The sequence below is a fragment of the Epinephelus lanceolatus genome, chromosome 21, assembly GCF_041903045.1.
Source record: "Epinephelus lanceolatus isolate andai-2023 chromosome 21, ASM4190304v1, whole genome shotgun sequence".
NCBI classification, from domain to species: domain Eukaryota; kingdom Metazoa; phylum Chordata; class Actinopteri; order Perciformes; family Serranidae; genus Epinephelus; species Epinephelus lanceolatus.
The window spans coordinates 35,116,182-35,136,518 of record NC_135754.1 but is presented as its reverse complement, the minus strand read 5'-3'; the positions used below and the strand labels follow the sequence as shown (position 1 = coordinate 35,136,518).

At 40.7% G+C, this 20,337-nt stretch overlaps 2 protein-coding genes across 3 annotated transcripts in view; both read left to right on the top strand.

The window, feature by feature from the left end:
- The window catches only part of rab40b (RAB40B, member RAS oncogene family), a 31,156-nt gene extending 27,192 nt beyond the window's left edge, over nucleotides 1-3,964 (top strand). Inside the window, exon 6 of the mRNA XM_033610687.2 lies at nucleotides 585-3,964. Within this exon, the coding sequence (XP_033466578.1) occupies nucleotides 585-877 (293 nt within the window). The 3' untranslated portion in view covers nucleotides 878-3,964. The remainder of the gene's footprint in view (nucleotides 1-584) is intronic.
- Nucleotides 3,965-5,500: 1,536 nt separating this feature from the next.
- Nucleotides 5,501-20,012, top strand: LOC117247166 (prolyl 4-hydroxylase subunit alpha-1-like). 2 transcript variants are annotated; one of them, XM_033611473.2, is made up of 15 exons: nucleotides 5,501-5,657; nucleotides 9,191-9,274; nucleotides 9,638-9,734; nucleotides 10,225-10,376; nucleotides 10,470-10,607; nucleotides 13,287-13,541; nucleotides 14,026-14,216; nucleotides 14,312-14,488; nucleotides 15,026-15,096; nucleotides 15,386-15,485; nucleotides 16,022-16,075; nucleotides 16,199-16,264; nucleotides 16,347-16,415; nucleotides 17,126-17,222; nucleotides 17,788-20,012. In XM_033611473.2, the coding sequence occupies exons 2-15, from the start codon at nucleotides 9,196-9,198 to the stop codon at nucleotides 17,856-17,858; spliced, it is 1,617 nt and encodes a 538-aa protein (XP_033467364.1). In that variant the 5' UTR covers nucleotides 5,501-5,657; nucleotides 9,191-9,195; the 3' UTR covers nucleotides 17,859-20,012. The 2 variants fall into 2 exon arrangements, with proteins under 2 accessions (XP_033467364.1, XP_033467362.1); XM_033611471.2 differs by having other exon boundaries at nucleotides 5,510-5,799.
- The last annotated feature ends 325 nt before the right edge of the window (nucleotides 20,013-20,337 follow it).

Here is a 20,337-nt window from a genome sequence, read left to right as displayed (position 1 = left end):
GACAGCAGTCATAAACATGTACATAATGTTTATGACAAGTTCATGACAGTGTCATGTCATAGTTATGTAGATACCTTCAAGTAAAGTGTTACCAAACTTTATTTTAATGGAAACAATCAATGCAACATTTGTCTAACTGCAAGTTGGGGGTCACTGTTCAAGTCTACGGGGCTGTGCACATGTCATGTCTTTAACCGCCCAGAAAACGCGATGTCAGGTGCTGCGTTCCTACTCTGTGCCAGCTTTCAAGAGCGCGGAGAAAGGGTGCGTCTGAGGTTGCTAAGCAACCATAACAAGCACTGTATCATATACTACTTACCCGAAATTCTGAGTATAGAGCTGATCTTCTTCCATTGTTGAGGACAATGGGTCTAAGTTAAGATAATGAAGTAGAAGGTGCAGCAATCCCGAAATGTAATGTCGTCATATGAGGACGCAGGAGAGACAACATGATTAATTATTTTTACTTTATCATGTGATGTTGATGTTGAATCATGACACAGTAAATGTGTAAGAGCTTCATGTGACAGCGCCCTTCGTGCAAAAAGAGTTTCAGACATTTTTATTGTCTCTCTGTGTTTCAGTGTTGAGCCTTCAGGACCTGTGCTGTCGCTCCATCGTCTCCTGCACTCCGGTCCACCTGGTCGATAAACTCCCCCTCCCTCTGGCTCTGAAGTCTCACCTGAAGTCCTTCTCCATGGCCAACGGCCTCAATGCCCGCATGATGCATGGACGCTCCTACTCCGTCACTGCCAACGCTCACCACGGCGCCACCAAGAGGACGGGAGGGACACTGCTGAAAAAACCCAAACTAATCCGGCCGCCGCCGCTGAGCCCGTCTGCACAGAGCTGCAGGAACAGCTGTAAAATATCCTAACACCTGGACCTGTCAGTGAACGCACGTCACCTGTTTTATGACACAGAGGCTTTTTTTGTTCTTAAACCTCAGACGACGATGATGATGATGATGATGATGACCTGCTACTTCCAACTGATACTGCCAAGCAGCATAACAGCAGGAGGTGGAAACAGAAATATAAATCTCTCTCACAGGAACACAGAGCGCTCGTTAGCTTCTTTTTAACACTAGTTTCTGTTTCTGAGAACGAGCCTCAACCTCACAGTGTGTTGTTCCTCACAGAGTTTCCTTTATTAGTCTGTCTAAGCAGCTAAAACTTTTTAACTCTATGCTTTAAATGCTGATGTGACGGATGTTATTAGCTCCATCTCATATTGTTCTCGTACGTTTTGAATCCATGTTGTATGAGGATCAAGTTTCAACCACCAAATGTTAAATTAAACTCTTTATTAAGATTCAAAAACTGCAGCTCCAGAAAGATTTTGGTGACAGTGTCCTGAAAACACGTTTTAGCTGTGGTCGTTGAATGCTGACAAAATTATTGGTAAAGCTCCAGTGTGTAGGGTTTAGGGGCATATATTGGCAGAAATGGTACATACTATTAGTTTGTAATTACATCCCTAGAGCCAGTCTGTGACACCAGGGATCAGCACACCCGGGTCCCTATGAACCTGGCCCCGATGCAAGTCCCTGCAGGTGGTGGGCCCACAGGCAGGTGGCTCCTTGTAGGTCATTCAGGCTAAGGGCCCGTCCCAATACCCCCCCTTAGCTCTACCCCTTGGCCCTACCCCTACATTTGTGCGTTCCCGTGAGGGGTAGTGGTGTCCCAATTCCTTTTTGCGTGTAGGGGTAGTGGGCATAACGAGGGGTAGTGGGTATGAAACTAGCCCTTCGGAGCGAGGGATTTCAGATGCTGATTTGCCAGCGAGGGGTAGACATTGCCATGGCTACCACCGAGCAAGAGACGATGAATAAAGTTCATACATAGCTAACGTTACCGTCGTCAGGTTGCTTGTTAGCTAGCTAGCTAGCTCGCACTATCTGGCATCTGTCATCTGTCCTGTCGGTTGGAAATGTAGATGGCTCACAGCTTCCTGTTTAAAATAGTTATGTACGCGTGAACGTAACCGACGCGGTGACGTAGTGAGTGGTGTCCCAATTCCTAGGGAAAGATTTCAAACCCTACCCCTCGTTGCTTCATTTTGAGGGCCAAGGGGTAGTGGGCGGGGAGGGGGGGTAGTGGGGTTGGGCCTATGTCTGACCGGGCACCATGGCCTAAGGCCTGGCCGTTTTAAATGAATGAAAGCGTCTGTGAGTTAAAACACACTGATGAGTTAAAGCAGCGGAACAGAAGCTAAACAAGAACGGGACGTGGATGAGACCTCAGATCTCATGACATACATGATGATGATTCACGTAAACAGCTGAAAGTCAAACTCTTCATTATCTACTTTTTAAGAGGACTGTTGATGAACTTTGGACAAAAAGCAAAATCACCCGAAACACTGTTAAAAACAGCTGTTGGGTGACGTTTGATGTCTGTGTTGCTGTCATGGATTAACTGTTAATTCACAAACGACTGTGTCGACAGGAAATGTGGTCAGAGTGACAGGGTGAGGACTTCTGTCTGAAGCCGCCATTGTTTGAAACCGATGTTCATTAATTCACCAGTACCACAGATTATCGGGGCCACTGCTGGCAAACAAATCTGAGGTTGAAATATTTTTTGGAAAAAATAGTTGAAATTTTGAGAGAAAAAAGTGTAATATTTTTAGAGAGATGTCAGTTTGTCAAGGAAAAAGATAAAAGTAAAATAAAATTATGAAAATGTCATATTTTGATGAATAAAAGCAAAAATAAAGGTGAAATATTACAAAACAATTTACAGTTTCTGATAAGTAAAAAACCTTTATGTTAAGTACTGTTAATATAAAACAAAATAACAGACATCTCCCCCAATTTAATTATAACACGACATTTTGCTTCAACATGAGATATTAAGTAAAAATATGAGATTGTAACTAAGTGAAAATTTGTTTTAGTATTGCATTTCCAAAATTATTTGATTCTCCAAAAAGTCTGCACTTTTTTAATATATATATGTAAAATTTGGGTCTTGAAAAATTACAATTTTTATTTTTGCAAAAAAACAGATTTTTTTCTCATAAAATTAGGACTTTTATCTTGCAATATTTCTTTTTGAAATTTTATAACTTTATAGTGGAATTACTATGACTTTTTCTCACAATGTTCCAACTTAATTTTTGAAATATTTGTAGAGTTTTGACCTGAAAATATTACTTTTTTTAATTTCAAAAAGTCAACAAAATAACTTTATTCATATTTCACATGAACTTTTCCTCAAAATTTTACTTTTTTTAATTACAAATTTACATTTAAATATTCCTGTTTTGTTTTTTCCTCAAAATTTCAACTTTTTTTTTCCTGAATATATTTTGACTTTATTCTTGATAAGTTTTTTGTTTTCCTGACAGTGGCCTGACCAGCACTCAAACCACTGACTCACAGCAACATGTTTGTGACTCCCCTCCGCAGAGAGCTTTAAGACATTAAAGGAAACTTTAGGAATCACAAACTGAAGAAGAAATCTGTAAAAACAAATGACTTCATCACCGCAAGAAGACGGATCTTATTATTGATGTTTAACTGCAGCTAAATTTTCCTTTGACGCCTCTTTAACGGTGAGTTGTTGTGTTCACAGTCGTGCAGCTTCTTCCTCAGGATGTTTTCTACTCACACATATCTGAACATGTAAAGCACTTTGGACACTGTATTTTCTCTCAACACACTGAGATCACACCCTCCTCTTCTTTATGGCCTGATTCACTGGCTCTCCAGACACACTTACAGCTGCAATTTGTGTACAATATTTGTACGTAATGTAAATATCACTGTTTGATACAACGATAAATAATAACCTGTGGGATTTGTATCTGTTTTCAGTGTACAGTGACGTTATATTTTTTCCTGAGTGACGCCAAAGACTCAGCTGACAGAGGAGGTCACTGAACAGACGGCTGTGTTTTGCACTGTTTATCAATGTTTAATAAGATGCACCTTTACAATAAACTGTACCCACCGTGAGGCTGCGGTTTGTGGTCTAAGAAATAACATATTGTTTGCCTTACGAATGAAATATAGAAACATAAGTATTAAAACACTGTTGCCAACCTTTCTTAGTCTGGTGTGACCAGTAGGGGTGGGAATCACCAGAGGTCCCACGATAATATATTATCACGATACCTGAAGTCACGATACAATATTGTTGCGATTTTAAATGTATTGCGATATGCTGAGTATCACGATAACAAATATTGCAATATATTGTGATTAGCTTTTTTCAACCGCAAATTATGTTCCCAAAGGAAAACTTTGTCAACATCTGTTTGATCTAATAAGATAAAGTTTTTAGTCTGTTCATCTCACTGAACATCATTATGTTTGTAGTGGACAGAAAAAAAATTGATTGTATAGATTCTAGTAGGCCCCAGAGCCCTACAACATGACCTCCAGTAGGCTACTGGTGTGCATGTTTCTGACCACACTGTCAGAAACAGACACCATGAGGGTGGCATGAGGGCCCCACGTCCTCTAGTGGGACCTGTGCTCACAGCCCAGCACTGTGCAGCTCCATCATTCACCAGAGAACACCAGAACTGGCAGGTCCACCATCGGCACCCCGTTCTCTTCACAGATGAGAGCAGGTTCGCACTGAGCACATGTGACAGGCGTTAAAGAGTCTGGAGACGCCGTGGTGAACGTTATGCTGCCGGTGACATCATCCAGCATGACGGGTTTGGTGGTGGGTCAGTGATGGTCTGGGGAGGCAGATCCTTGGAGGGTCACGCAGACCTCCATGTCAGAGCCAACAGTATGCTGACTGCTGTTAGGCACTGGGATGATATCCTCCTGGTGCAGAGGGCCCTGGGTTCCTCCTGGTGCAGCCGGCCCTAGGTTCCTCCTGGTGCGGAGGGCCCTGGGTTCCTCCTGGTGCAGGACCTCGCCTCATGTGTCCAGAGTGGGTAGGCAGTTCCTGGATGATGAAGACATTGCTGCCATTGACCTCTCGGCGCCGCCAAGTACCACCACAGACTGTCCAGGAGCTCACTGATGCCCTGATCCAGGTCTGGGAGGAGATCCCCCAGGACACCATCTGCCAACTCATCAGGAGCCCAGACATTGTCAGGAGGTCATACAGGCAGGCGAGGGCTGTACACACTACAGTCACATGATGAGTCGGATCAACCTGTGATTTTAATGTTTACTTTGATTTTCGGTGTGATTTTGAATTCAACCCTCAGTGGGTTGGTGATTTTGGTTTCCACTGACCGTTGGTACGTCATTTTGTTCTCAACAAATTACACAATGTACATCAGTAAACACTTTACACTTTGAGCAGTGTACAACTTTGTCCTTTTTAAATGATAAACAAATGACCATTCATAACAATATGACTTTTGTGTGATTATTATTCATGATTTATACTGTTATGGTGCTAAAGTCCCAAACTAACAAACTACCATTACATATAGACAGAAAGTTCAGTGTAGTGATTCACCCTCCGGTCCAGCAGGTGGCGGGAAAACGTTCTGAGCCGCCATTTTGTAAGAAGCAGCGGAGGAGACGGAGAAGAAGAAGACTAGTAGGAGGAGGAAGAAGAAGTGTGTGTTTACTGGTGCTAGCTTGACTTTGGAGCAACACAAGTGGGAATTTGGGGAATTTGTTGACTTCGTTTCAAACCACCGTGGGAGTTGTTGTTGTCACGGTTATTTTTACGGTAACACCTCCTCTGTCATGTCTTCTTCGTGCCCGTTATGGCGGGATGACATTAGACAGAAACTCTGTGTAGAACTCTGGTTTATCTAGAAATTTCCTCAGCTGCTTCCTCACTTTACTACAGACAACAGTCCCGCTGTCAGGTAACGTTACAGCAGATATTAGTTTGTTATTTTGACCTTCATATGTGTTTATTTCGTGTCTGTGAGCAGAATAAATCCTCCCAGTTCAGACACAGGTCACTGGGTGATGTCAGGACACGCCTAACTGCTTCTCTTCACATTCTCTGTTTTAAGGTTAAATTAAAGTTAAAGTTTCAGACAGCTCAGCTCAGGATCTGAAACGACGAGATAAAATTTACTGTTTTGTCCAAATGTACAAACAACAACAATAAATACATCCAATATCAGGAAACACATGTAGTTATTCAGGTTGTTTTGTGTTGTCTTTGCTGAGGAATGATGTTAAACTGTCTGTAACACCGATTAACGGTTAATTTAATGAGGCCATTTTCTTTAAGGGAAACGAAACTGATATAAATGAAAGAAATTTTTGATAAAAAACACAAACAATTGTTTGTTTAAAACGTTGAGATAAGTTACCCTTGTTTTAAAATTGTAACTCCATCATTACTATTATTATTTGTATTTGTGTTTGTATTTATTTCTTTTTTCAGGTACAATTATGTACATGAAGCAAGGATGCGCAGTTAATATCGGCACGTCATCGGTATTGGCCGATATTGGCCAGTATGCTTTTTCTTATGTTGCACAATAAATGAATAATATAGACACTGAGAAGTATTGAATTTGATATCTTTAGTGACCTGATGATCACTAAAATTAGTTGGGTAAAAGTGGATATATCGATATCGGTATTGGTTATTAGCCAAACAAGTTGTTTGATATCGGATTGGGAAAAAGGGGAAAAAATATTGTGCGTCCTTGTTAATTAGCATTACTGTAAATGTGCCAGTGTCTGCTGGAAAGCAAATTTTTAACTGTTGTCCGCTGGCCTGATGTTAGATTAGCCATTTAAAACAAAACAAAAGAAAACAAGAACCTGTTAAAGCAACACTTACCTTTCTGGAAACTTTTCGTTGTTTAGGTTAAAATGCTATTAATATGCTGATGACACGCTAAAAATGTACGTGAATTCCACCAGAGATACAAACTTATAATTATACCATTCTCATATGGTTCTAAGAAAACTCCGGCCAATCTTTGCACTCAGACCAAATGCAGTGATTGGCCGAGCGCCTACTGTAGCGTAGCTTTTGAAACATTAACATTATCTCCCTTGTGCGTTTCCACTTACTAGTAACGTTAACGCTACTATCCAGCGTTAGCACTGTAACCTTATTCTAAAACTCATCAGTCATCACTAACCCCGGATAAGTTTCAAAACTCCGGGGTTGTGTTTGACCTCACTGAAGTGCCAGGTATGACCAAGTTCTGCCTCGCTATCTGAGCAATGTTTGGATACTTCCACCACAAGAGTGGATCCTGGTCGGCTCGTAGTGGTGTCTCATTCTGGTAACGTTTCATCTCTTCTTCAAAAGGTAGAAGTTGCTTTAAACACACAACATGAAAAATTTAGTTTTCTTCTGTTGGGATAAAAAAGTTAAGCTCAATATACCACGTCAAAAATAGAAATGCACTAACTAAACATTCCGAGATATGAAGTCCATTAAAAGGACTGAGATATTCCTTGGTTTATTCTATGAGACAGTAGGAGTGGCAGAAAAAAAATCAGTACAGCAAAGTATGGCGAGATATTTGTGTGGTAATATTGTGTCATGATACCGTTGCCAAGTAACGATTTTTCACATTTTTTTTTATTTAATTATTTTTTATTATTATATAAATTATTAATAATATAAACAGATTAAGATTGTACCCACTGGAGTGCCTTTTCAGTTTACCATTTACAAAGTGCTGCAATAAAAATGACTAAGATGAAAAGACTAATTCAATAAAACTGTTGATGTCGCCATCAAGTTTTCCTTTGGGGACATCATTTGCAGTTGGAAAAAGGTAATAAATCGCAATATATTGCAGTATATGTTATTGCAATAGCATATCGCAACAGATTTAACATGGCAATAGTATTGTATTGTGACTTGATGAGACAGTAGGAAAGTTTATTTTTTATTTTATTTTATTTTATTTAAAAGGGACAATGCACATTAATGAACAACAGTAAAAACAGTGTAAATGTGCCAAAGTTAGCGCAACGCTAATTCACATATGGAGTCCCTTGGCAGGTAACAAAAATACACAATTTAAGTAGGAAATAACAACAATAAAAAACGGGGGATTTCACATTCAAAAATAGCAGCTAATGGGTCTATGAAGTGCAAAGTGCCAATTTACAGTATCATTTTATAAAGTGCATGGTTGCCTATTTAAAGTGCGTAATATGAAGTAGTATACTATATAAATAAATCTGTTCGCCCAGTTGGGTCAGTCCATTCCTGTCGCCTGGAATAGGCCAAGCCACTGGGGTTCTGCTAATCAGTACCGTATAAGAAAACCAAACATACAATACAATCAAATTTGACAAGGCAGAAAACATTCAGGACACAAAATACAAAAGGGATGAGTGTATGATAATTGAAGAGAAATGTGGTGCAGGTCTGCACTCATACAGACACGCACCACATAACTGTACAGATTAGTGATGATTACAATGTTGATTGGTTTTAAGCCAGTTTTTGAGATGAGTTTTGAATGTACCAAGTGTGGGGTATTCTCTTATTGTGAAAGGTCTATCATTCCATATGTTAGTGCCTCTAACTGATAAAACAGTTTGGCTAAATGTTGTACGTCTGAAAGGCATCTCACAATCTCCTCTGATTGTGGCCCTGGTTGTAGTGCCATTGACAGGTTTTGGTTTAATAAATTCTTGTAGTGGTGGTGGTGCAAGTCCATGGAGTACTTTATAAATAGTGCAAGCATATTTGAAAATTTTGAAGTTTTCAAAGCTTAGGAAATTATGTTTCACCAGAATATGACAGTGATGATATGCGATTGGTTTTTTATCAAATATTTTTAAGGCTCTTTTGTATAGTGATTCTATTTGGTCTAGTGTAGTTATGTGACTTGATGAGACAGTAGGAAAGTTAACATTTTGTCCCTGCATCTTAATTAGAAAATTAGAAGTGCCAGACTCAGCGGAACGTCTTCACTTGTCTTGTTTTGTCCGACCATCAGTCCAAAACTCAGAGATATGAAACAGAGAAACAGAAAGTTCTCACAGTGGAGAAACCATTAGTGAGGAGCGATCAGCATCTTTGGTTGAGAAATATTAATCATTTAGCAAAAATAGGTGCAGATCAGTTTTCTGTCTATTGATTAAATGATTCATTGTTTTCTACAAACCAATTTTTTTCATTCAGGAAATTAAATGCTGTCTTTACACAAACAGCTATATATGATCTTTGTCTCTGTAAAATAAATCAACAAAATGATGATTTAAATCAGGAGCTCTGATCAATAAACTTGTGTGTCCGCCTGGTTTCTCTCTCTGCAGGCTGGATGGCTTTCTGTTGGCTGTTGATCCACATCCTCCTCTTCAGCTGCTGCTCAGCTCACAATGACTTCTTCACCTCCATCGGTGAGTGAATCCAGTGTTTGTTTTCCTCCTGTTCATTCATACATCGTACTCCTCTGCTTCACTCTGGATATAAACAAATGAAAAGAGGATTTAAAAAAACATCCAGATAACTTCTGTGTTTGTTCCTCAGCTGTTATAAAAGTTTCATACAGAAGGAGACACACTGTCATGGTACAATCAAACCTGGTATGAGCAAGGTGTACCTAATAAAGTGACCAGTTATTGTATTTTGGTTTTAAACTGTTAGAATGAACTGTTACCAAAAAAAAACAATCAGTTTGAAGACGTCACGTTGGATGTTGAGAAAATGATTCTTCTATTCTGACAGTTATTTGATCAAATGATGAAACTGTGTGTCCTCAGGTCAGATGACTGACCTGCTGTTCACAGAGAAGGACCTGGTCACCTCGCTGAAAGACTACATCCGAGCAGAGGAGAGCAAACTGGAGCAGATTAAGAAGTAAGAGACGTCTCAGGTGTTGTTTTGTCAGTACACCACAGACAGACTGATGCTGAAACTGTCTTTGTGAAATGAACAAAATGATAATAACACAAATGATTCATCAGTCAAACCAGATAAATCAAAGTTGATGTATGTGATTTATTGAGATTAATTAATCACAGACCATGTTATTAATTAATTTTGAATCAGTGGACAGTCCTGGTTAAAAATGATATATTTTGAGAGCAGAGTGTGAAAACGCTTCAGCATGTCTTTGTGTTTGATCTGTGGTGTGTGTTACGGGATGAGGGTGCGCTCTGAATAGTTGTTCCCTCTGGTAGTTGCAACTAAACAAAAGTTTTCCTGAAACATTGTCTGACCTGAGAACAGACCCAGTTTTCTGCTCCATTTCTGTTGTCTGTCTTGGAGGTGTGGCCGCAGATTAAATACACACTCTGTTACCTGTGTGTGTGTGTGTGTGTGTGTGTGTGTGTGTGTTCATCCTCAGATGGGCGGACAAACTGGACGTCCTCTCTGTAGCAGCCACCCAGGACCCCGAGGGTTTCCTGGGACACCCGGTGAACGCCTTCAAACTGATGAAGAGGCTGAACACAGAGTGGGGGGAGCTGGAGAGCCTGGTGCTCACTGACACGGCTGATGGTGAACACACATATATGATTTGTGTATTTCATCATGTCCTTCATCCTTCATTATTAGTGACACTAGCCGTTTTTCTTCTGTGGTGTTCTTCAGTGTTCATCTCTAACCTCACCATCCAGAGGCAGTACTTCCCCAACGATGACGACCAGATCGGAGCCGCCAAAGCACTGATGAGGCTGCTGGACACCTATCAGCTGGACACCAACACCATCTCCACCGGGCAGCTGCCAGGTGAGAGCAAAGCCTGGCCGTCAGAAATTAACATTACAACAAGATTATTTTTGGCCACTATGGTCACAATAAGAAAGAATATATACAACAATATGCGTCAGGAATCTACAAGAAAAATAGATGATAATAAAGACACAATATTTGCACATAAAGCCTCGTTTCCTGGACTGTCTGAACAGACCGAGGGTCTAGGTACCATGTCTGAAGGGTTACTGTTGGTTCCAAAGGTACTGGACTGAAAGTGTTTGGTGGAAGTAGGGCGACTCAGAATTATGTCAGTCGAATCAGATTCAGGCTTTTAAATATGTATATTTGCTGATGTATTTATTTACTTTTTCATTTGAAGTTTTGAAGGTTGGGTTCAGTTAGATGTTCAGTGTGACAGCATCATTCATGTAATATAGTAAACAAGCTAACAACAGGTCGGAAATGTGCAACATTTTTTGCCAACACTAGCTATCAAACCAAAGTCAGAGACTGTGTCGTATTAAGTGTCTGTGAGCTGTTTATTCAGCACCTCCAAGTAGAAGAGAGAAGATGATGTTCTCTCAGAGCCTTATGGTGGAAAGCTTCTCCTCCTCTGTGCCGCTACATGACGTTCACAGCTGTCTGTACCAAAGAGTACTGCTCGACTCAAAGCAATCTTAGTGGACTGAGGAGTCTCTAGACTCACAAGTCAGTCTTTAGACGCTTTGCTTAACTAAAGACTGATGACTTTCTCCCTGATTTTGTGTTTAGATGGGCGGATACAATTTCAGAGTTTAAAAAAACTCCCTACATTGCAGAACCAATAGAAAATCTGCAGGGCGGTCCTTCGGTGGCTCGCTGAACTCTTGTGCTTGTAAACATAGTCCCACTAGAAACATGTGTAGCGGTACAAAATGGCTCAGCTGCGCTCGCAGAAAACGCCGTCAAAGTTAGTGGATGTTTGTCGCGTTTGCGGCGACACATTCTCGCCAACTAAAAGAAACAAACATAATCTTTTACAAGGCCATGACTCATCCGTCCAGCCGGACTATAGAGGGAATCGCCTATATATATCTCACATTTTTCACATCACTGTATCACAGTTTAGACTAATCCGATGTTTGTAAAGTCTATAAACACAATGATTGAACAAACATTACTATTTCTTAGCCGTTAGCGGTGTCTGTAATAGGTAATAACTCATTAAACGGTCCGTGAAAAAAAAGTATTTTTTCCAGCGGATATCTTAGTTACAACATGATTGAGCTAGCAAAGCAGTTTTGTGTTGCTATGTGTGGTATTTATTCAGTTTTGGGAAATCACGATGTCTAGAAAGCATCAGTGACTGCAGCTGACAGGGACAGGTAACAGCAGCAGCAAAGCTAACATCAGGACGTCATCTGTTAAAAGCCTCCCGTTGTCAGATACGACATGAAACTACTCCAGTTAGCTCAATCATGTTGTAACTCAGACATCCGCTGGAAAAAATATTTTCTTCACGGATGGGCACACGTTTGATAAAACGGAGTTTAATCTCTCAGCATCCATTTTCAAGCTCTCTGTGCGTTTGTTTCCTTGCGGACGAGAAAAGGGGGAGCGCACATTTCCGAGAAGGCGTGTCCTTTTCAAAAATGCAAGAAGCGTTGCTTTGTTGCCGGCCTTTTCCGCCGGTGTGTTAAACACACTTTAGAAAGGAGTGTCCCCAGACTATCAGAAGGCGGAGATCTCTGATTGTCTGGTGGCGAGACTAAGGAGTCTCCAACTGATGATTCGAATCTCTGACTTTCGAGGGGCAGCCCTAATAAAAAGTTGCAATATTTATAGTTTTCTTAGTTTTATTTAGTTTTTTTAGTTCTAATGTCACAGCAGAGGTGTTACCATTCAGTCATAGAAGAAATACAGAGACTCAGTTTATCACATAAATGTTATTAAGCCAATTTTATTTATATTTCAGAGTTCATAGCCTGTAAAACATGTTGTCATGCTGCGTCCTCTTGCTTGATAATAATTTGGACTACCAGAAAGTCTCACCTTAGGAGCAGGGATGTTTTTGGCACCACGAAGTAAACTTAGGCAATGCAGCTTTATTTGTGTAACACCTTTCATACACCAGGGCAATGTAAAGTGTTTTACAGAGCAATAAAATATAAAACATGATAAAGGATACAGATTTACAATAAAAGAATAAATAGACAAAAATATTTAAAAGGTAAATTTAATTACTAAATGATTTAAAATGTAATAAAAAAGTGCAAAGATTTAAAGAAGTATTTAAAATGAGTTAAAATCAAGTTTAAAAATCAGTTTGCAGTCAGTACAGGGTGGAGCGGGCAGTGTAAAAAAGGAATGTATTTAGTTTTGACTTTGAAGTGTTCAGAGTCGGGTCTGTCTAACATCTGGGAGGTTATTATGGGTTTGTGCTGCCTCTTAGGACGGTCAGTAGGCCGGCCCGAGAGGTCCTCAAGGTCCGAGAAGGTTCATATGTTTCAAGCATGTCAGAGATATATTTGGGTGCTGAGCTGCAGAGTGATTTATACACAAGCTGCAGGATGTTGAGAGCTGACACTCAGTCTGTCTTTAGACCCCGAGAGCTCAGTAAATGTTCCTAAGTTCCATAAAATGTCCCGGCTGTGGAAAAAAAGACAGATAGAGAACCCTAAGTGAGAAACATCCACTCAGGAAGGATTTTGTGCCCCTCTCTCGCTGCCTCAGGCACGTCCTTGGTGGCCTCACACCGGACCACTCTGACTGTGGATGACTGCTACGACCTCGGGAAGGTGGCATACTCGGAGGCGGACTACTACCACACGGAGCTGTGGATGGTTCAGGCCCTGAAGCAGCTGGACGGGGGAGAGGCGTCTGACACCGTGGACGCCGTCACCATCCTGGACTACCTAAGCTACTCTGTCTACCAGCAGGGGGACCTGGAGGGAGCGCTGACCTACACCCAGAGGCTGCTGGAGCTCGGTCAGTAATGGGATGCACAGAATTTTATGGAGGACAAAAAATGAATTAAGTATCAACAAATAAACAAATAATATATAATAACATATAACATATAAAATAAACAAGAATAAATAAATATAGAAACACTTATAGAAACACTAATGTATAAATAAATACAAAAATAAATAAATAAATACACGAATGAATAAATGTCTAAATAAATAAATAATTAAAGAAATTAAAGAAATATAAATAATATAAATAAATACTGAAATAATAAATGAATAAATAAATAAAAGTAGTTGTACAAAAATGCAGAAATAAATATTAATTTATTTATCTTGTGTTTAATTATCAACTTTATTTATTTATGCATTTTCATATTCATTTCAATGTTTATTATTTAATTTATTTATGAATTTATTTTTATATTTATTTATGTCCTCCATGTACCATTTGACCTTTTTTTTTTTGACTGAGCTGGATTATGACACTTCCTGTTTAGACCCGACGCACCAGCGAGCCAACGGGAACCTGAAGTACTTTGAGTATCAGCTGGCCAAACAGAAGAAGGTGGAGGGGACTGAGAACGAGAGTGAGGTCAGGCAGAGGAGGGAGACCCAGAGTCGACCTGCCGATTACCTGCCAGAGAGGAAGAAGTACGAGCAGCTGTGTCGTGGCGAGGGCATCAGGATGGTGAGGAGACGGAAACAAACACATAAAAACGCTTCACTGTTAGATATCATTATCATCATCATCATCATCATCATCCCGCCTGTCTTTTCTGACAGAACCCTCGCAGGCAGAGCCGCCTCTTCTGCCGTTACTATGACAACAACCGCCACCCGAAATACGTGATTGGTCCGGTGAAGCAGGAGGATGAGTGGGACCGCCCCCGCATAGTCCGATACCACGACATCGTGTCGGACGCTGAGATGGAGAAGGTGAAAGAGCTGGCTAAACCCCGGGTGAGTCAGTCATGTTTGTGTTTATGTGCTCTAATACAAGATGCTAATGTTAGCATGCCAGGCTAACTCACTCACTCATCAGCTACAGCAGTAACAATCACTTCTGTTTTAAAGTTATGAATCAGCTGTAATATTGATGTGTTTTTTTCTTTCCTTCATAGATAACTGTTTTAACAGAGTTACAAACAGTTTAATTCAGACACCAAGTGTGTCATAATGATCTGACAGAATACAAACGGTTATAAAATAACCACAGTCAAACAGAATATAACTATTATTAAATGATAATAATCTAATCCGGGCCAGGTTTGGTCCTGCAGCTCTCCCCTCTGTGTCCTCAGCCCCTGTAACTGTATCAGTACTTTTAATATTACAGCTCTGTTTTCTGCTCACATGTTGATGAATGAACAAACATGAGAGCAGGAAACGGAGCTGATGTTGCCTCCCTGACTGCAGCATCTCTGTGTCAGCTACTGACCTGTCTCCCTCTCTCTCTCTCTGTCTCTCTGTGTATTTATAATGTGATGGATGAACTAGCTCAGACGTGCCACGGTTCACGACCCTCAGACAGGCAAACTGACCACGGCCCACTACAGAGTCTCCAAGAGGTAAGAAGAGCTGGCTCCACTTTTTGAATGGTGAACACAGACTGACACCACCTGCTGGTGTGGAGAGTTATTTCCTCTCACGCAGGCGCAGAACGTACATGTTGGCTGTCGTCTTTGTTAGTGTGTTCAAGTGCAACTTTTTGGCCGAGGCACAGGCAACGTAATAGTCGGCCTTTGTTTCCACTGGTTCTTTGATTTCAGTTCGGTGCGTGTCTTTACTGTTCAGTTAATGATTTTAAATGTGTGACAGTATCCTCCTCTCCTCTCCTCTCCTCTCCTCCTCCCTCAGCGCTTGGCTCGGAGCGTTTGAACATCCGGTGGTGGACAGGATCAACCAGAGGATCGAGGACATCACCGGCCTGGACGTCACCACAGCAGAGGAGCTGCAGGTAACACTCACCTGGAGTCTCATTAATAAATATTGTGTACACACAGACTTGATGGGAAATTAGCGATGCAGATGGTGAGGAGGAAGCCTGATTGTAGAAACGATCAAATAGTTTTTGCCGCACACCATTTCTGGCTTTTGTATGTACGTGCATTTTTAGTGTGGATCCTACACATTGTTTTATAAAGGAGAGCCCAGGTCACACAAGTGTCTTTTTAAGTTTATAAACTCATTCAGAAGCACACGCCCCGTGCACAGCACTCTCAGTCCCTTTGACTTGGGGCAGGTGATGGCAGGAAACATCAGATTGATAGTGTATCAGTAGATGCACCCCACACAAGAGGGCTGAACCGCTTCTTCTTTTAATTTAATCTTCATTTGAAACACTTTGCCCACAGCTTCATAAGTTAACATACAGACACCATGAACTCATGTAAACCAGGTCCAGAGTGCTGCTAATACATTTACAACTTTAATTTGATATACATATATATATATATATATATATGTTCTTCATTTCTTAAAATGCTGCTGCAGGTGGCGAACTATGGTGTTGGAGGACAGTACGAGCCGCACTTCGACTTTGGACGGGTAAGTAAATGTTTAACTTGTGCAGCAGGAGTCACTGAGGTGTTGTGTGTTTCACTGTCTGCAAATAATTCACCTCTAAAATCACAAACGACCCTCCAGATTTGTCCTGATTTTTTTCTTCAGAAAGATGAACCAGATGCTTTTGAAGAGCTCGGGACAGGAAACAGAATCGCCACCTGGCTGCTCTACGTCAGTCATCATTAATATTAATTATTATTAATCAGTATTAAACAATGTGCTGCTGAAGCTGATGAGCTGTCTCCTCCTGCAGATGAGTGATGTACAGGCAGGGGGCGCCACAGTCTTCACGGAAGTCGGAGCTGCTGTGTGGCCCAAAAAGGTACTGTTCACTTCAGAGGATCAGTTAACTGATTATTGTCACTGACCTTTAAACTTCTGACTGTTTCCATGATTAATTTTTTGATAATAGAATCATATTTAATTTATTTTCAAAGAAGATGAAGAAACGAGCAAATATTCACATTAGAGAAGTTAGAACATGTGAATGTTGGGGATTGTTCTGCTTGTTTAAATGACTAAAGTGATTATTAATTTACTGACTATTTATTTTAGTTGTAGTTCAGATTTTATCTGATTTTTTTAATTGTGTAGTCTTTATATATATGAAACAATGCACTTTTTAATGCTCATGTTACATATATTTTTAATTTTTGAAATTTTATTTTGGTATTTCTTCTTTCTAATCCTTATTATTTACGGTTATTATTGAAAGTAATTAATACACAGTGGTCTGTCAGCACATTCTTTGGAGTATGCTGCACCTAACATTATAAAGATATGTGACAAATAAAACTTTAAGACTTGAATCTTAATAAACAGTTTAAAAAGGTTGAATTATTTTTATAAAAACTTTTTTTGTAGCCATATTTTTAGAAACAAGAAACAGGTACAGGTGATGTTTTTATTAATATTTGATGTTTAATTTCCAAGGGTTCCTTTGAAGCTGCAGCGACAGTTACAGCTAATGGACGAGTAGATAAATGGTTTCAGCTCTAACAGTGAAGTGTCGCTGTTTGTGTGTGTGTTCAGGGGACGGCAGTGTTCTGGTATAATCTGCACCCCAGTGGAGAAGGAGACTTTCTGACCAGACACGCTGCCTGTCCTGTTCTGGTCGGAAACAAGTGGGGTGAGTTGTCAACAGAAATGTAATGTAACATCAGTTGAAGCCATTTTCTCGCTCGTGCATGTCCGTTAAAGGTAACAGAAAAAATTAAACAGCCAGATAACTACGCTAGATGATGCGCAGTGTAACGTTAGCAGTGGTGCCGAATATTTAAGTGACGACTGCTGAACTTGATAAGCCTGATATATAATGCATGGATGGAGACACAATATAAACAGGACGGTGCATTCTGCTGCCGGCGCTCCAGGATGCTTTTACTTCAAGTGTCCGTGCAGAGCAGTTTTACCACCAGTACAGATATTCCCACCTTTTACTTGATGATAATCGTGCTCGTAAAAAAGTAGATCTGTATCAGTCACTGGTTTCAACTCCAGTGTAAATGTTCCTGAACATCTGACTGTGGCTCCAGAACAGAATCAGACCAACACACAGCTCTTTATAGATCTGATGTTTGTAAAGTGCGTCTGTATATTTCTGTCTTTGATTGTTCACACAGTCACGATTTTAAACACAGTTGCGTCGTCATCATCTGAATCTGAATCTGAATCATCTCTCTGTCTGCCTGCAGTGTCCAATAAATGGATCCATGAACGAGGGCAGGAGTTCAGGAGGCGCTGTGGCCTCCGGGAGACTGACTGACAACCAGCCTCCTCCTCCTCCTCCTCCTCCTCCTCCTCCTCCTCCTCCTCCCAACCCTTCAAGCTGCTGAGGCTGTGGCGGCACATGTGATCTGATTTATTTTTATCTGAAGAGTGAGTGTGTTCAGTGTGTGTGTGTGTGTGTTACAGTGTGTGTGCTCCATCACCTTTTTTAAAACTCCATAATCACAATCTAATATCAGGTTTACTGACAAAACACACGACTCGGACAGATATCAGTCTGATGTCACTCAGTACACCCAGCCTCTCCCAAAATGTTACCATGGCGACTGCTGCAGTGTCGTCACATAGCGCCACTCCACTGTTTGACTTCCAGCTGCTTTTTTTAACTCCCTACCATAAATATTTTATGTGTTTATTCGCACTGTTAACGCCTTCTGTCTGATGTGTTCATGAAGGTAATTTAAGTCAAAACCACTCCATCACGGGGCGCCAACTAGCTCGCCCAGTGGAGCCAGCGCCCCGTGTATAAAGGCTGTGTCCTAGCTGCAGCGGCTGCTGGTTTGATTCCAACTCCAGACCTTTGCTGCACGTCACCCCCTCTCTCTTCTGTCCCCGTTTCACACTACACTTTCTAAGACTTGCTGCCTTGCTAAAGGCAAAAAAGCCAAAAAAGAAATCTTAAAAGAAAAGAAAAGAAAAGAAAAACTCCATCACTTGCCTTTTTTTACTGAAGCAAAAGCATTAACACCACTGTGCACAGATTCTCTGTGGTGTGGTCATAAAGTAAATTAGAATACAAACTTCTTGTCACACCATCATGATCTCCTCCTCCCTCTCTGACTAGTTACACCCCTCTTTTCCACCAATACAATCTGTGTATCTGTGTATATGTGTGTGTGTGTGTGTGTGTGTGTGTGTGTGTGTGTGTGGCTATTTCAGCCTTGAGGTCATTCACTGACAAACAACAGATGACATTTAAAGGAGGCACGCTCTGTGACCGTGTATCCCTCCTCCTGCTCCTCGTGTTGTCTTTTATTTGAACAGTCAAACACGTGCAGCTCTGCTGAAGGTCACACTTGAATTTCACCCTTTAATCTTTAATTGTAACAGTTGTCACATGAGGGCAGATGTTTTTAAAACTGCTGTGTGAAACACATACAAACAGCAGCATCACGGAGTAAATTATTAAAAGCGTTTCCCACAGAATTAGAATCTGTTATGGCGCTGATTGCCGACCATCAGCTGTTGCTGCCGTTTGAAGCAGTGCCTCCCTGAGCCACTGTCTTCGTGCTCTCTCTGCGTGGTTAGCACGAGCTAACATGGTAAACATGTTCTCATAACTACTCGTCATATTTTGCTCTGCAGCAGCGGTTAACATCCAGCACCAAGCAGTTAATCTCACACCAACACCAGAATGGTTTGATTTTGTTGTTTAACCTGTTAATAACCATTGGTTAACGCTAGCATTGTGATGCTAACAGTTAGCCAGGTCACTGTGCCTGTGTCACAGAGCTCCAGTCCTGCAGCACTAGTGTCATGAGTCTCACAGAGAGACGGAGGGGCTGAGCGAATCATTATGCTTACGTATTTTTTTAATAATCTGAGTCTGTAGAGCAACAAAAGCAGTTACATAAATGTAGGCAAGTAAAAAGTACAATATTTACCATTGAGATGTAGCAGAGTAGACATATAACGTGAAATACATGAAATATGTACATCAGCATAGGCATAAAGTACAGTGCTAGAATAAATAAATGTACTCAGTTACATCCCACCATTAGAAAACATAAAGTGGAATAAATGGGAATCATCATCAATGTAAATTCAAATCTCACCTGGTCATGTATAGTTAAAGAATAATGTGAATAAATTGAAATAGGTCTTTAATATGAGGCTTCAGATTTCCTCCTGAAGACATCAGCATACATGTGCACATGTGAGTGTTGTTTTACCACAGCAGGCTTTTAAAAACGTCTCCTTTAAATGTCCAGCTGTCCTCCATCACTGACCTCAGATCTCTTTCACTGCTGCAGAAATCCTGTCCGCCTAATACACAAACAATACTATTATTTTATGCAAAGAAATGTGAGGTGCACTCCTGTTTATGTGTGACAGATGATTTTGTTACAAGAACAAATGTAAAGAATGTAATGGAGTTGCTTTGTGAGATGTAAAATATGTTTCTAATCAATGAATAAATATAAAGAACTGCTGCAACAGATAAAAAACTCTCTACTGACTGATGCAACGACAAAATGTCACTTTCCAAATACTCAAACTCAACACTGGAATCTACTTGTGTGTTATTTGTTATTTCATTTTATTTGACATGTTCTCCCTGTGTCAGCGTGGGTTTCCTCCAGGTGCTCCAACATGTTCTCCCTTTGTCAGCGTGGGTTTCCTCCAGGTGCTCCGACATGTTCTCCCTGTGTCAGCGTGGGTTTCCTCCGGGTGCTCCGACATGTTCTCCCCGTGTTAGTGTGGGTTTCCTCCAGATGCTCCAACATGTTCTCTTC